Source organism: Nuphar pumila, chromosome 6 (assembly GCF_984573655.1).
Source record: "Nuphar pumila chromosome 6, dmNupPumi1.hap1.1, whole genome shotgun sequence".
Taxonomy (NCBI): domain Eukaryota; kingdom Viridiplantae; phylum Streptophyta; class Magnoliopsida; order Nymphaeales; family Nymphaeaceae; genus Nuphar; species Nuphar pumila.
The window spans coordinates 23,278,074-23,296,106 of record NC_143254.1 but is presented as its reverse complement, the minus strand read 5'-3'; the positions used below and the strand labels follow the sequence as shown (position 1 = coordinate 23,296,106).

Here is an 18,033-nt window from a genome sequence, read left to right as displayed (position 1 = left end):
TAACTGGAAAAGCATGCAAAGTAACTTGCTCATGCCAATGTTTCAAAAAAATAACTAATTCATGATGTTTTAAAAAATAACTAATGCAGTCATTAAAGTTGTGTTTACTGAAAAAACTCATTGGCAGTGATGAAGTGTCGTCAGTGAAGTAATGTCGATGATTTGCCAAAAATAGAAGCCGAAAATTTTGTCAAGGAGAAATATTGGTAACCACAACAAAACCCCAGTTTATGCTTAAATGGTCCTTGGCTGCGGAGAAGGGGTTTAAAAAAGAAGCATCACATTTAATGGCCATGCAAAATTTTGCATAAGAAAGGGAATTTTGCAAAGTCCTTGCTTCTAACATTTGCAAAATTTTGCAAAGCCCGCAAATTAGTCAGCAATTCGTCATATGAAGAGCACAATCACAATCCAAATATGAAACACATATAATATATGTGAATTTAATGGAATATTTGTGATGTTACAATTTCAGTTATAAACAGTTTGCAAAATTGATTATAATGTGAACTTTCTACTATGTATGCGAATTTAGTGAAATATTTATGATGTTATGATAGGTTTCTATTACGTTAAGTTCGCAAATTTAGTTATGTGAATTTCATACGATATACGAATATAGTTAAATATTTGTGGTTACAACAGGTTTTAGTTACTAAAAGTTCATAATTTTGGTTATGCGAACGCCGTATTATATATGCAAATTTAGTGAAATTGCAATGTTATGATAGGTTTCAATTACAGAAAGTTTATGAATTTAGTTATGTAAACTTCGTGCTATATATATGAATATAGTAAAATATTTGTGATGTAATGATAGGTTTCAGTTACAGAAAGTTCACGGATTTAGTTGTGCAAACTTCGTACTATATATGTGAATTTAGTGAAATGTTTATGATGTTACGACAAGTTTCAGTTATAAAAAGTTCATGAATTTAGTTACGCAAACTTCATACTATATATGTAAATTCAATAAAATATTTATGATGTTATGGCATATTTCTGTTGCAGAAAGTTCACTAATTTAGTTATGCGAACTTTATATCATATGTGTGAATTTAGTTAAATATTTGTAATGTTGCGACTGGTTACCGTTACAGGAAGTTTGTGAATTTAATTATGCAAACTTCATACTGTATATGTGAATTTAGTGAAATATTTGCAATGTTGTGACATATTTCAGTTACAGAAAGTTCACAAGTTTAGTTATGCGAACTTTGTACTATATATGCAAAATTAGTGAAATATTTGTGATATTACGATAAGTTTCAATTACAAAAAAGAAATTGAATTTAGTTATTCAAACTTTGTACTATATATGCGAATTTAGTAAAATATTTATGATGTTACAATAGGTTTCAATTGGCCCAGATGGTATACCTATCGAGGCTTGGAAATGCTTGGGAGAGAAAGGTTTAGAATGGTTGACAAATCTTTTTAACAAGATTTGGCGGACAAATAAGATGCCTAATGAGTGGAGGAAGAGTACTTTGGTGCCTCTATATAAGAATAAGGGTGATATACAAGATTGCACAAACTATCGTGGTATAAAACTCATGAGTCATACTATGAAACTTTGGGAGAGGGTGATTGAGTCTAGGTTGAGGAAGGTTGTCATGATATCGGAAAATCAATTTGGTTTTATGCTTGGAAGATCTACTATGGAAGCTATATATCTTCTTAGACAACTTATTGAGAGAAATAGAGAGAGGAACAAAGATTTGCATATGGTTTTTATTGATTTGGAGAAGGCTTACGATAGAGTACCTAGGGACGTTCTCTGGTGGACAATGATGAAGAAAGGTGTTTCTCTCAAGTATATTAGTATAATTAAAGATATGTATGAAGGAGTAGTAACCAATGTCCGCACTTGTGGAGGGGTGACAACCAATTTTCCTATAACGGTTGGGTTACATCAAGGATCTGCTTTAAGCCCTTTCCTATTTGCTATAGTGATGGATGAGCTTACGAGATCAATTCAAGAAAATGTGTTGTGGTGTATGTTGTTTGCTGATGATATTGTTTTGATTGATGAGTCTAGAGCTGGGGTTAATGCTAAGTTAGAATTATGGAGACAGACATTGAAAGCAAGAGGTTTTAAGTTGAGTAAGAGTAAGACAGAATACATGGAATGTCGATTTAGTAAGCAACGAAATAGAGATGGGAGTGTAGTGAAGCTTGGTGAGCAAGAAATACCGGTGGATGATTCTTTCAAATATTTGGGATCTATCATTCAAAAGTATGGAGAAATTGATGGAGATGTAAATCATAGGATAAAGGTTGGGTGGATGAAATGGAAGAGTGCAACTGGAGTGTTGTGCGATCGTAGAATGCCATTGCGGTTGAAGGGAAAGTTTTATAGGACGACTATTAGGCCCGCTTTACTATATGGTACGGAATGTTGGGCTGCCAAGAGACATCATATTCAAAAAATGAGTGTAGCTGAGATGCGTATGCTGAGATGGATGTGTGGAAATACAATAAAAGATAAGATTCAGAACGGAGAGATACGTAAGAAGGTAGGCGTTGCACCCATTGAAAATAAGATGAGAGAGAATCGTTTACGGTGGTTTGGACATATTCGACGAAGGCCTAATGATGCTCCAGTTAGAAGGATGGAGAAATGGGAAAATATATTAGTTAAAAGAGGTCGGGGTATGCCTAGGAAGACATGGATGGAGGTGATAGGAAAGGATATGAATGCTTTGAACCTCACCGAGGACATGGCATTGGATAGAAATGAATGGAGGAGAAGGATTCATGTGGAAGACCCAGAATGATTTTCTTTGTTGGTTCATATCGCCGACCCCAATTGTTTTGGGATGAAGGCGTAGTTGTTGTTGTTGTTACGATAGGTTTCAATTACAGAAAGATTGTGAATTTAGTTATGCAAACTTCGTACTATATATATGAGATTATTAAAATATTTGTGATGTTACGACAAGTTTCAGTTAAAGAAAGTTTGTTATTTTAGTTATGCAAACTTCGTATTATATAGGTGAATTTAGTAAAATATTTATGATGTTACGACTTCGTATGATGTTATGCAAACTTCGTATGATATTATTTTAGTTCGTAAATTAAGTTACATGAACTTCATACTGTATATACAAATTTAGTAAAATATTTGTAATGTTACTGCAGATTTCAATTACAAAAAGTTTGTGAATTTAGTTATGTGAACTTCGTACTATAAATGTGAATTTAGTAAAATATTTGTAATGTTTCAGTTATAAGAATTTCACGAATTTAGTTACATAAAACTTTGTACTATATATTTGAATTTAGTGAAATATTTATGATATTATGATATATTTCAGTTACAAAAAGTTTGTGATTTTAGTTATGTAAACTTTGTACTATATATGTGAATATAGTAAAGATATTTGTGATATCACATGTTTCAGCTAAATACATCTCACAATTTGGTCATTCAAACTTAATATTATCGATATGCAAATTTAGTAAAATATTTAAAGATGTTACAAAATGTTTTAATTAAGTTTACAAATTTGGTCATGCAAACCTCATCAGGTCCGCAAAAAATACAGGTTAATCTAACCTTTTAGTGAGAGTTTACTATACCCATAGAGTGTACTTATATATTGTGCAAACTTCAAGAGGATTGCTCTGCAAAGGGTAAAAAGGTGAAAAAAGTAAAATATTTTTTATTTTGGACACAAGGCAGATTTCAAAAATTGTATGACATTTTGAAAAACATGTCATTTTTTCCATGCAGTACAATCGTTTTCAGTTAAAAAATGTGAGTTTTAACAAGTAATTAGCATGTTTGAAATATAAAATATAAAAAAAATTTGAGATCATAATATGGTCACAATACTTTGAAATGATTACATTTCAGCATTATCATAATATTATTGTATGATTTTATCATTTTTTTTTTAAATATCATGACAAAATCACCATATTTTATCGCTGGCATCCTTGACCATGATAATGTAGGAGCGTCCTCCCAACAAGCAGACTCCGTTCCATACCTGAACAAGGAGGAGGTAAACCCAAAAAGAAGGATTACAAAGGTTGAGACACATCAAGGGAAACTAGAGCAGAGTCGCCACCCCCTATAACGGATTGATGTCAAGCCAACCAACCCATGGAAGAACACACATTCCACACAAACAAACCTTATTGCAATCAGGCCCCTCAAAGTCCCATCGGCTCGCTGGAGTTCCCTCCTCTGTTCAACGATCCAGAGAGTAGTCACCCAGCTGAACCACTAGGCATTGGATTAACAGGTAATATCCACACTTCCACTATTTTGGAAGCAGAAGACACCGAGTGTGATCCTCATAATTGGATGCGTGAATCAGTATCCAAACATTATACAACGAAAGTTATTCGAATTCCACTGCTGTAGAGCATTATATATGTAATCCATGATCAAAACTTGGGCACTCAGAGCAATTGCCAAGATGACCAATCACAGAATATAATAATTCTTCATCCTAGATTCCATAAGTTTTGTTTGCTGGACACATGATTCCAAATCAAATGTGATTTGGAATCATATAAATCAATATCACATGAGGCTCCTTGTGGTGAAAGCAACTCTAAAGGCAAATGAGGGTCCGTTTCTCACATGTTTATTTAGCCAATTCCAATGAGATTCATTCTCATTTGCATGAACCCAAATCTCATGACTCAACCAAACATTAGTCACACTTGCCAAAATGCAGGAAGAATTTTAAAAAATGAAAACCCTTGAGAGTTTGAGATTGGCAAATATCAGATGGACATTTTGGAGTGTAAAAAAAAAACTTGATTTGCCTCCTTAATACTTCCAATGTCTTCCCAACATCCTGCACCCAACTCCAACTCGAATCAAATTCAAGCTTATCAAATCCAAAAGATGGAAGAACCTGGAATCTATCAGTAATCTTTTAAAACGTTAGTTTTCCATATCAAGGTGCTTGAACTCCACGACAGCTGATCTTTAGCCCATATCTGATCCAAACATGGATGTTCCTTCAACTTCTTCTAGGTGCCAAGGTACAAAAATATGTTAGTAGGACCCAGTTAAACCATACAAGTCATAACCATAAATAATGCAAATAATTAGTCTCAAGTTCGTGTTGTGTCCTTGAATCCATAATTTAACCTCAAGGGCAACGCCAGGTCAGTTCAACACCAGTTACATTATTTCTTACTTTTGAGTCAAAGGTAAAATACATAGCCTACTGATGTACGGTTGCTGCCTTTGCACTGCTGGAACGAGCACTGAGACTCCAGCTCACCCATGGAAAATTTGGCATTCTTGAGCATGCATGCAAAGGAGCGCAAGTTGACAATCAGAAAAGCATTTCAAGATGAATATAACCTTTAGGAATATGACGAAACAATAAAATTAAGCAACAAATCTAAAACAAGACCGATTAAGCAATGTGATCACATATTCATCCAGTTGCTGGTAAGTCTGAAAACCTGTATGCAGAAAGGAACACAAAAATCAACAAAGTATTATCAGTAAAAGCATTTGACAATCCTAAGAGCATCAACAAGCACATGGATCACAGAGGATTTCTATTTCTTTTTATGTAAGAAATATCTTCCCTATTTGTTCCAATATTATTCTCTGTTTTAAGAATTATCTAGGCTTTTTTGCATGGTGGTCCCTGAAACTTTGGATCAGAAAACACAACCTTGCCACTTTTTTTAGTTTTGAAGAATTAACTCTGGTTGGACTCATGTACCTGTACAGAGAAAATATCAATGATGCCCTTTGCTTACAGAGCGACGTCCCAATAGTTTCTGAACAGGATTGATACAATCAACCTGCAGTAAGTGGCCCAGACGACATAAATAACATATTCGTATGATGTAGAAGAAAAGGGAATTAGATAACAAATGCAAACTTCCACAGAATGGAATTTTAGAAAACCTTAAGCATGTTAAAGCAAACTCTACTATCAGTGCTTCAAATTATGAGGAATCGCCCAGCCAGACAGAGAATCTAGTAGGCATAGCATTTTAATTTAGACAAGATCCAAGAAGACGACTCCAAGCTCCTGCATGCCTTATGAGTCAGTAAATGTGCTACATCATCTCCCTTTTTCTTAGCATCAGAAAGCAATTCACGTGCCCACACTATTAGACCAAAGGTAGTGAGTTGCAAAACAGAGGCTGCCAAGTTTCTAGATACCACTGAACAAGTATGTTAACTGAATCAAGAGTCAAAGTTGACAACCCAAACTAGCAACATGAAAAGAAATCCTGTTTTGAAGTTCAACAAGCTATTTGATTAGGGTAGGTTCAAGCATCTAAAGAGATCCTGCTGATTTATATTAATATTCTGCGAGCAGGACCAGCTTAAGTTGGCCCAGCAATTAGACCTCTTAAGGTTATAGTTATACCATGAGAAAAATTGAGATCCAGGTACATGGTAGGATTCAAGAAAAGCGGATTTAGGACGTAACAGAAACCACATCAAATCATAAAGAAAAAAATTTCAACCACTTAACCAAACAGTAGAATTGTTCTACTAGCTGCTGAATATTTAACAAATTACTCACAAAAAGCATGCAAGATAGATCACCCTAAAAACAGATAATAAGGTTACCACTATAGCTGCTACTCAAAGTTAAATCTTATTTTTTAGGAGAAAAAAATAGAGCCTCACAATATTTTATGTTTGAGAATGAACTATCAATATAAAAGATTAGAAGGCTTTCAAGTTATGATTCCATACTTCTATAAGGCCATAAAGAAGCAAAGCAATCACAGAACATTCTCTCTTTCATAAATTCAACTGAAATTATATAAAATAAGATCCCTTACGGGCATTTGCCAAATACAGCCCAAAAGTCTCAATTAATTGTAATTTTCCCTGACACGTGAATTTCAGCTTTTCACACAAACCATACAAGAAAGATGAGACCACATGCAAGACTGGATGCAAGATCAAGGAGCATCCCATATTCGATGTTGTCATTTGGAGATGGGGCTTAAAGCTCCAAAATGTGCCCTTCCAAGTTGATATGGCCATCCCATTTCAGCTTTGCACACTCACTTGGTGACGGTTTAGAAAACCCACTTTTCTCATGGAATTGGGGCCGGATGTAATGAAACAATAGTTAAACAAATACAATGCCAACAAAGGGCTTTAATAAACTCACTTAAGGTTGGTCACTAATGGACCAAATACAATCACAAAAGAGATAAAAATATCAAACACAAGAGGCATACAAGCCTATAAGATGGGAAAAAACTCTAGAGAAAACCCTCAAATGCTTCTAAGAGCATTAAGGAATAACAAGGGAGTGAGGGCCTCACTCCAGCACATGGGAGGCAGTCCAGCTCTTTGGACTGTCTTCCAACAGTCATTATTATGACTGTTGGGTGGCAGTCCAATCATATTTTGATTGTTGTGCCCAACAGTCATAATATAGTTGTTGGGCAGGTTATTTATTACAATGTTAAATTACATTTCAGTCCCTAGTGGACTGTACTATATGATAAAAGATAGAAATACCCCTGTCGGGTATTTGAATATAATGTTATTTTTAACACTCCTCAAACTTATGGGGAAATCACCGAAAGTTTGCTAGGAAGATACAAAAATTGAGGCAGTGGAAGAGCTTTGGTGAAGAAGTCTGCAATCTGAAATTCAGACAGGACATATGGCAATGTAATAGTCCTCATCAAATATTCTTCGCGAACATAGTGACAATCCATCTCAATGTGTTTTGTTTGCTCGTGAAATGCGTGATTGTTGGCTATATAGATGGCACTTTTATTATCACAGCATAGCTTTGAAGGTTATGAGACATCAACACCCATATCGGAAAGTAGTGTTCTCATCCACACAACTTCAGTGGTTGTGGTAGTCAGTGCCATGTACTCAGCTTCCGTAAAGAATAAAGACACTTTCTGTTGTTTTTGCATCGCCAAGAAATGAGAGAATCACTTAAAAACACACAAAAGCCAGTAGTTAAGTAACGGTTATTGGTATCTCCTCCCCAGTCAGAATCAGTGTAAGAAATAAGACTTAAGGATGAGGAAGAGGAAGAATAGTCTTTGAGATATAGTTTTCTTGATGTATCGAACTATTCTTAATACTGCACTCATGTGGATGGTTGTGGGTGCATGTTGAAATTGACTTGCAGAATGTGCCACATGTGCAATATCTGGCCTTGTAATGGACAGGTACATCAACGATCTAATAAGTTGTCAATAAGGGGTTGGATCATCTAATAATACTCCATCTTCAGCTCGCATTTTTGCATTTATTACTTCAAGAGTATCAGCATATTTTGTGTCGGCGATTCCTGAACGCTCAACAATATCAGCTGCAAACTTGATTTGAGATAAAATGCATCCTCTTGGTGAGTAGGCTACTTCAATTCCTAAAAAGTATCTCAAAAAAACCAAGATCAGTCATATCAAAGGATTTTTTAAGCAAAATTTTAATATCTTCAATTTCCTTTTGATCATTCCCTGTGATGATCATATCATTAGCATACAAAAGAAGAATGATCAATGAGGTATGAGGTACCTGTAGATCTCACAAAAAGAGCAATGTCAATGTAACAAGATTTAAATCCAAGTTTTAATATCGTGCCACTGAACCAATCATAACATGCTTTAGGGGCTTTTTTAAGCCCGTATAAGGCTTTTTGAAGACGAAAGACCATATCTTTTTCAATAAACAAAGCAGGGGGAAGATCCATGTATACTTCTTCATTTAAGTTTTCATTCAAGAATGCATTTTTAACATCTAACTGATATATCGGTCATTTTCGAATGGATGCTATAGCAACTAGAGTTCTAACTGCAGTCATACGAGCTATTGGGGCAAAGGACTCTTCATAATCTATACCATATTCTTGAGAATATCCTTTTGCAACAAGTCTTGCTTTATATCTCTCAAGAGACCCGTCACTTTTTTGTTTAATTTTAAACACCCATATATACCCTATTGTCTTCTTTCCGATAGGAAGAGGTTGAATTGCCCAAGTGTGAGCCTTGTGGAATGCATCTAATCCAATTTGCATAGCTTCAACCCTTTCGTTTATATTTTTGGCATCGTTATAGTCGGATGGTTCATGATAGGAATGAATGGCTAGAAGACATGCCCTCTAGTTTGATAAGAAGGATTCGTATGAGACAAACATACTTGGAGGGCTATGTGTTCGTTCTGACCTTCTAACACTAGTTTCTTCAGTATTTGTTAGTTGATTATATCTGTCAAGGGCACATGGATGCTCCCCAGTATTTCATATAGAGTATTGAAGAAGATCTTGAGATGGTTCGCTACTTGAGTCATTAATAGACTTGAAGGCTTCAATATCATTACTAATACCTTTATTGGGTAACAAATCAAATAAAAAAGCATACTCGGATTCTTTCTTAGGAACTTCAAATTCAAATCCATTGTCATTTTTTAGAAAGGTAACATTTCTAGAAACATAGAGTTTATCATTTGTTTTATCATAACATCAATATCCTTTTTTATCATCAACATAACCAAGAAAGACACATTTTATGGCTTTAGGAGAGGGTTTGCTATATTTTTCAAGAAGCACGAAGCATTTACAACCAAATACCCTTAGCCTTTTTAAATCAGGAGAAATTTTAAAGAGTTTTTCAATAGGAGACTTGTTTTCCAAAGTTTGAGAAGGCATTCTATTTATTAGATAGACTGCGATTAGGGCAGCTTCAGCCCAAAATTGCTTTTGAATTTCTTTTGAAATAAGTAGGGTTCTAGTAGTTTCAATGATGTGACGATGTTTTCTTTCAAAAATCTCATTTTGTTGAGGTATCCTAGGGCATGATTTTTGATGCACAATTTCATGATTTTTTAGATATAATTGAAATTCATTTGAAAGAAACTTTCCCCCAGAGTCGGAGCGAAAGACTTTAATGTTTGTTTTAAATTGATTTTTAACTAGATTATGAAAGCTTTTAAAACATTAAAAAACTTCGGATTTGAATTTTAGAAAGTAAATCCAAGTATGTCTAATAAAATCATCTATAAATATAACATAGTACAAATAACCATCTTTTGACATAACAGGAGCGAGACCCCACATCCGAATGCACTAACTCAAAAATTTTATGTGTCACAGAGGTTCTAGACCCAAAAAGTATCATTTGCATTTTTTCAAGTATACAATCTTCACATACAAAAATTTTAGCTTTACAAAAAAATTTCAAAAATAGAAAAAGAGATAATTTGGATATACTCGGGTGTCCTAATCTTTTATGCCAAAGATCTATATTAATGTCTTTGACATGATTACAAAACGAGTATTTTGGTAAACACAGAAAATCCATGTAGTAAAGGTCTCATCGTCTATGGCCTTGCCCAATCAGCTTCTCTGACTGGAGATCCTGCACCCAACACGCCTTAGATGAGAAGAATATTTTACAACCATAGTCAGCAATTTGAGAGACCGCATAAAGATTTAAATCCAGTTTGGGAATGACTCACTTTTGGAACAAAGAATTTTTTTAAAATATCATCAAGGTTTCCTAAGCTTTTGACTTTTAAAGAGGTACCATCGATAGTTGACACACATGAGAAATATGATTTAGTGCAATCGAATAATATAGACTAATTATGAGTCATGTGGAAAGAAGCACCCGAGTCTAGAATCCAAGAGGTCTTACCTGGAGGAGACGAGGAAGAGATGGCAGCCCCGGATGTAGAAGGTGTAACCTTTAGAAGTTGTGAGACGCCTTTTGCTATTTAAGCAAGATTTAATTCATTGAAGTTGCCCCCTTTTCTTGATTCTTGAGGTTCTTCACTTAAGGCGGCCACCTTTTTAAATTTGGGACATTTCGGTCTTATATGCCCGGGTTCCTTACAATGATGACAAATAATTTTACCTTTGTATCCTCCTCCATTGTGTCCTTCCCCATTGAACTTCTTCTCAAAGTGAGGTGGTTTATATATTTTCACAAAAATTTTGGGTCTTGCCATGGCAAGGACCTCATCATTAGACTTGTGCATTCCAAGTCTTTTCTCTTCTTGACAAATTTGAGCAAGGGCCTCACTTATAGAAGGAGAAATGGTCCTATGAAGTAAGGAAGATCTTACTTGCTCAAATTTCAGTCGAAGGCCATAAAGAAAGGAGAAAAGATTTTCTCTTTCGATTTGGGTCCTTCTCACATCAATAACCGAACCTTACCATTTTGGTTCCAACATGGCTAATTCATCCCAAATAGGTACCGTAAAAATCTCTTACACTTTTATCTCCTTATTTTGAATTACGTACCTTGTCTTTGAGATAATAAAGTCTAGCGGTACTTCTTAGAAAGCTCCATGCGTCACATAACTTATTAAATTTGATGATATTGGTGGCGATCTTGAACTCCATGGTATTCATAAACCATGAGAGTATTTGTGCATTGCTTGCCTCCCAATCTTTCAATTTATTTTGGTATTCTTCCAAGGCTTTTTTTTTTCTTCTTTGGACAAGGCTTTGACTTGATCTTCTTCTCTTCTAGTCAATTTGAGTTGTGGTTCACTAGTAGAACCACTAACAAAACCCCACAATTTTTTTCTTTTGATATGATTCTCCACAGCCGTCGCCCACATCAAGTAGTTGTTTTCATTGAGTTTGTAGGTGATGACGGTGGACTCTCTTTCTCCCATAATGAATACTTGAGTTTAGAATAGAGGAGATAGGGAATGGTCAATGATCGAAGAATGCTTCCTTCACGAGATTTTTCTTCTTTCAAGAGCCTTGCTCCGATACCATGTAATGAAACAATAGTGAAACAAACACAATGCCAATAAAGGGCTTTAATAAACTCAGTTAAGGTTGGTCACTAATGGACCAAATACAATCTCAAAAGAGATAAAAATATCAAATAACACAAGAGGCATACAAGCCTATAAGATGGGGAAAAACTTTAGAGAAAACCCTCAGAGGAATAACAAGAGTGGCTCTATTTATAGAGTCTCACTACAGCACATGGGAGGCAGTCCAGCTCTTTGGACTGCCTTCCAACAGTCATAATATGACTGTTGGGCAAGTTATTTATTACAATGTTAAATTACATTTCAGTCCCTAGTGAACTGTACTATATGATAAAAGACAAAAATGCCCTTGTCGGGTATTTGAATATAATTTTATTTTTAACACCGGACACCCCAGATAAGGCATGATACTCAACCTCAAGGTTGTCCTCTTGAGTTTAACTACTCTTGTGAGTCTTCATTGTCTTCTATCTCAAAGTCACTATCAACCACTTCGATGATCTTCAAAGATTTGCATTTGTGACCCGGTACCCATTTGTCCCCACACTTGAAGCATTCTCGCATTTTTCCTTCTTTCCTCAATTTGGGTTTGAGTAGTGTACAGAACCATTGGCTTTAAAGCACTTGATTTGGTAGATTTGGATCTACCCATATAATGCTTAGACCCTCTTTTGAATGTGCTTGGCTGTTTACTCTTTTGAATGGACCATTTGGCTTTTTGCTTCTCTTCATAGATCTTGGCCACCCTATAGACTTCTTCGGTTGTCCTCACATTAGAGGAAAGGACCTCTATGCGCAACTCATCTCTCAAACCTCCAATGTATGAGCCGAATAGAGTTTGTTGGTTCACATGGAGAAGTAGAGCACATAGTTCTTCAAACTCCGATTAGTAATCATCAAGGGTCCCTTTTTGCTTGAGTTGCTTTAGAGCAACATCATAATTGATTAGGAATGTAGGACTGAATCTTCCAAGTAGACCATTCATGAATGTGGCTTGCCTCTCATAAGTTGTACCCAATGGCACCATCTCAAAGCATGTCTCTCCAATTGTGTCACGGCTTCATCCACCTTCATGTAACATTGTGACAAGTGAAGTAGTGATGTGCCTTGTACAACCAATCCCTTAGATTTTCCCTGGAGAAGTGGGTAACTTGAATCTCACCTTGCAGCCAAACATGGCCACATGGCCGTAATCATTCATGTCAATCTGGTGAAGTGACTCTCCAAGTATCGTCTCATCCTCATGCCTCCTAGTCCTTGGAGTGTTTTGCTCCACTTCATTTGAGTGTCTAGGTGTAACCTTTTCACTCATTTTCTCATCATTTGCTGCATAGCTTGTTGCATGCCTTGAGAGTGGAGCTTAAGCCTTCAGTCTTCTCCATCATTTGAGATTGACCCTCCTCAACTGGGACCCTTGTCTCCAACTCATATGTGCTAGGCTCCTTAGTTTGTAACATTTGCGATTCTACTCTAATTTTTAATTGAATAAATAAGTATTTTTATGATTAAATTAATCTGTGCTTATATTTCATTTAATGTGTAATTAGGTCTCGATATAATAAATAGAGTATTTTGGTCCAATATAGATCTTGGATTAATTAATGGGTTTGGACCCGTATCTAATTACGGTTAAATGGATCCAACCCAATTGGATTGGACACCCCCATAATATTTTTTTATCCAATCTTATTGGATCGGACCATAGAGTGGGACGCCACCTATGTGGGCCCACTTGAGTACAATTGCCTAGGTGGTAATTTAATCAAATTAAGTAACATAATTAATTTAGGTAATAAGAAACTATGAGGAGGGTGGGACGTCCCCACCTCCCCCTCTTTAATTATAGAAACCAAAAACAGAAGGAAGAAGTTTCCCAATTAGAATTTTCAGTAATCAGTTTCAGTTAGAATTTTCCAGTTATGTAATCATTTTCCAATTATGTAATCAGTTAGAATTTTCCCAGTTATGTAATCAGTTTCTTAGTTACTTTTATATGTTATATTTAATTAGTTATTAATTAGTTTCTTTACTTTTTATATGTTAATCTCACATATTTTAACTTTTATAGGTTAATCTCATATTTTTTAGTACTTATTTGAGATTTTTTATTGCTTATTGGTTGTTGCTTTATAGGACACTATATTTTTCAATTATATAATTAGTTTTCCAGTTATGTAATCAGTTTCTTAGTTACTTTTATATGTTTATCTCATATTTTTTAGTACTTATTTAAGATTTTCTATTTCTTATTGGTTGTTGCTTCATCAATAAAGAAATTTTTATTTATTTATATTTCTTAAATTTTTTAAGTTTTCAAAAAAAATTGAGGCTTACGCTTTACGGCTTGAGGCTTATGCCTCGCCTCAGTTTTTGGTGGAGCTCCTCGCTACGCCTCAACGCTTTTCAAAACACTGGTCTATACAAAGACCCCCTCACACGACCCTTCATCTCTCTCTCACTTTCTATCTATCTCTCTTTCCTCTCCTCCTTTCTTCTTCTTCTTTTCATAAGGAAGAAGCTCCATTGTTGGAGCGGCCTTTGTGGGAAGGAGAACAAGCTCAGCTCTTCCTGGACTGCGTAACCTATTTATAGTATAGCATCATATTCGAGACGTCCGACATTTCCAACGGTTTTCAGGTAGGGGTTATATTTGATGCTCGTAATTTAAGAATCGTATACACGAGGATAATCGGAGTGCTGATGAGTTTAAATCGATACAAGTGTCGATTTGGACCCATTATGAATAGAGTTGTTCTCAAGATGAGAAAGATACCCGAATTCAATGACTGATCCAAACGTGGATCAGTCATGAAAGTGTTAGGGTTTTGAAGATGAATACGGATCAGAGCCGGGACTGATTGATCGATCATGCCTTAAAATATAAAATATTTAATAGGATATATATATATATAGGCGATCAGTTTTTGCATAAACAAAGGAAAATGACTTTCAAATATTCTTTTAAGCACACGTATGTGTGTGCATGTGCGTGTATAGGGGCATGATAACATTATGTGTATGCATGGTGCCAAGATGCACATGAATACTTGTATGATTTTAATATATGTAAAAGAATACATATATTCATCTATTGACCTGATCATGGCTTGTATAAGGACTTGAAAAATTAAGAGAGGTCCCAAAAATATTTTTGGAGAAAACGTTTTAGGAGAGCATGTTGTCTCCTCCTAACTGATGTGATGTAAGAATTGATTATGCCATCTATAAAATTACATACAGATGATCAGTTTCTTTTGAAAAACAAAATGTGTGTGTGTGTAAATCTGGATATGGCATAAAACATAAACATCAAGCAAGTTCAGAAACGTTTTTGAAGAGCTCAGTTTTGGAAAAAAGATAATATTATTATTATTATTTACTGACCGATGATGCTTTATAAGAACACAACCATATATATATATATATATATATATATATATATATATATATATATATATATATGGTGAAGAGTGGGTCTGTACGCCTATGGACAGCAGGTCCTGACTTGGAGTTGGGCCGCTCAGCCATGTGCAAGCACTACAAGTGGATCAGTGTTGGCCGAATCGTCAGAGACTTCGATCGGTCCCGTTTAGGACTGGGACTGATCGATCTCAGTGACTCGGATTAGACCTGTGTTTTAAGTTTTAATAAGTCTGCTCCATGTTTAATGAACATCTGTTGGAAAAAAATAAATATAAGCAAGTAGATGAAAAATATAATAAAAATGATGGTAGTATTGCATGTGACTTAACATACACTTTGTTTAAGTATGGTTCTTCCCAATTTGTAAAACAGGATCCGGCACGGCCTTGCGTATATAAAGGTTTTATCGTAGTTAGTAAAAAGTGTTAGACGTTTAGTTTGATTTTAAAAAAAAAAACTGAGTTATTTCCTAAGTCACATGGGTGCGGGTGCGGGTGCGGGTGTTCGGCACTTTCAAAAAACTTGGGTATGGGGGTGCAGCAAAAATATAAAAAAAATTATATATATATATATATATATAGTCCAAAAGTTAGACATAAACGACCCTGAGTGCGTTGAGGTTGACTGCACACGGGTGCGGCACCTAGTTGGTCGAGTCCCTCTAACATAGGTTATTTCCTAAAAATCATATTCATCTTTTAGTTAATGAATTTAACGGTAAAATGGCATTATTTTGTCATCATTGTATTCATGTATGAATCTACCCTTTTCAATGTCTTACTTAAATTGTTAAAAGTGGTTTACTTGTGATTTAGTTATATTGTGAGTTCGTGATATCCACCATGTTCTTAATTGTTAACCGAAAAATAAAATAATATATTACATGTGTTAGCTAAATCTTACATGTTTTTTATATTTCCGTGTATGGATATAAAATCAGACATTTACCAGATAAAACCTTTGTATCTCTCTCGTCCGGGGGAGTTTTTATGAACGGTTTGCGGCGTATGAAAGCTAATGAAATTGTGCACGTTCTGTAGAAGTTTGAGTTCAGTTCTTAGTCTTTGCACAAACACTACAAGAAAAATGTTAATTAGAGACGAAAATTTATGACGGATTATTTCCGTCACAAATTTGCGACGGATTAGCTAGGAAAAACTAGCCGTCGCTAAAATTAGAATTAGTTGCGGAATTAGCGACAGAAAAGTTCTATCTCAACATCCGTCGCTAATTAGCGACGGATTAGCGATGGAATTTGTCTGTCTCAAAATATATCGCTAATTAGCGATGGATTAGCGACGGACAAATTTTGTCGCTAATTTGTAGTCGAAAATTCATATTGGTTGCCACGTTGGCAATCCGTGTGTGGCAGCGTTATAAGTACATTGCCATCTTCGGATGAGGGTAAGGGCGAGGCGGAGAAGCGGCGGCGAGTTCTGGCTGAAGAGGAGATGGAGGAGGCGGAGGGCGGTGGGTTTCTGGCGTTGAAGCTCGGGGTGGAGGAGGAGATGGAGGAGGCGGCGGGCGGTGAGCTCTGACTGAGGAGTTCTGCTCTCTTTTGCCTTTGTGGAAGCCCACACCTCTCTCTCTCTCTCTCTATTGCAGAAAGGAAGCTCCACCCCCAACTTTGTGGAAGCATCTAAGGTCGTCTCAGCCGTCGCCGGAAGCTCCACCCCCAACTCTCCGGCCAGCTCCAATCGCCCCAGCACCTACTCGTCGGAATTTAGTGTTGACGCTTGAAACGGGAAGATTCTAGCCCGGTGTTTCTCCGATAGTGTGTCCCCTCTTTCAAACCCCCATTGGATGCATGCTTTGTAGCAATCGATTTTTTTATTTTTTTTTCTTTTCCTTCTAAGTTTGTAATTATTGTTTTGATCAGAGAGAGTTTTGGTCTATAGAAATGGCAGATTTTTCTATGATCCGTTTAAATGTAAATATGGTATCTAGATAGATGGCTTCTATTACTGTTTGCTAAGGGAGTACATGGAAGGGACTCTACAATTGGGATTTGGAGGACGTGATTCCTATTGTGGATCTGCCTTTAGTTCTTGCGGTGAACAAGAAGAAGACCAAGATCCCGATTAGATTCGAGATTTTACTGAAACGGAGAAGGAAAAGAGCAAGGAAATTTTTTTAATTTTTATTTTTTTAATTTTGCGACGGATTAGCGACGGATAATATCTGTCGCTAATATTCGTCACCAATTTAGCGACGAATTAGGGATGGATATTTATTTGTCGCAAAACCAAATTTAACGACGGACTCGCGACGAAACATGGCATTCGCTAATCCGTCGCAAATTAGCGACGAAAGTAGCGACAGATCAATTCTGTCGCTAATTAGCGACCAGAAAATTACGACGAACGCTATCCATCGCTAATCCGTCGCAAATTCGTCGATAAACAGTTTAACGACGAATTAGCGGCGGATAGTGTCTATCGCTAATCCACATTTTTCTTGTAGTGAAAGCAATGACTGTCAAAACAGATGTAAGCCTAAACGGGTCCCAAACCGGTTAGGGATCGGTTAATCAATGCATAAGATGAATGTCTGATGTGAATCTATGATTTTAAATGTTAAATTAGAATGCAGATGTGACGTGTGATGTGTATATGCTAATGAGTATGACATCAAAAAGTTATTATTACTGCATGCTTATGATTAAATGAACACTACTATCAAACTTTATGTATGGATGCATGTAGTTAATCATAAGCAATTACTATGAATGAATGCATAAATGAATTTAACGTCTTACCAATTGCATATATGGCATGATAGCATCATTGGCATTGAATCTTGCATCTATGAGCCCAAATAGGAGGCCCGGATCTTAGATTAGATTCATTGTGTATGTGCAGTGATAGAATTAACGTATTAAAAGA

General features: G+C 35.8%; 1 protein-coding gene across 3 annotated transcripts in view; it reads right to left on the bottom strand.

Annotated features, from left to right (window-relative positions):
- Window positions 1–4,432: 4,432 nt before the first annotated feature.
- Window positions 4,433–18,033, bottom strand: part of LOC149834335 (uncharacterized) — a 57,016-nt gene continuing 43,415 nt past the window's right edge. Inside the window, exons 7-8 of one of the 3 annotated variants that reach the window (XM_090011345.1) lie at window positions 5,712–5,793; window positions 5,041–5,442 (exon numbers count right to left, since the gene is read on the bottom strand). In XM_090011345.1, the coding sequence (XP_089867471.1) occupies window positions 5,728–5,793 (66 nt within the window). In that variant the 3' untranslated portion in view covers window positions 5,041–5,442; window positions 5,712–5,727. Of the gene's footprint in view, window positions 4,996–5,040; window positions 5,443–5,711; window positions 5,794–18,033 lie in introns of those variants that run through there. The other 2 variants (XM_090011344.1, XM_090011346.1) reach the window with 2 other exon arrangements.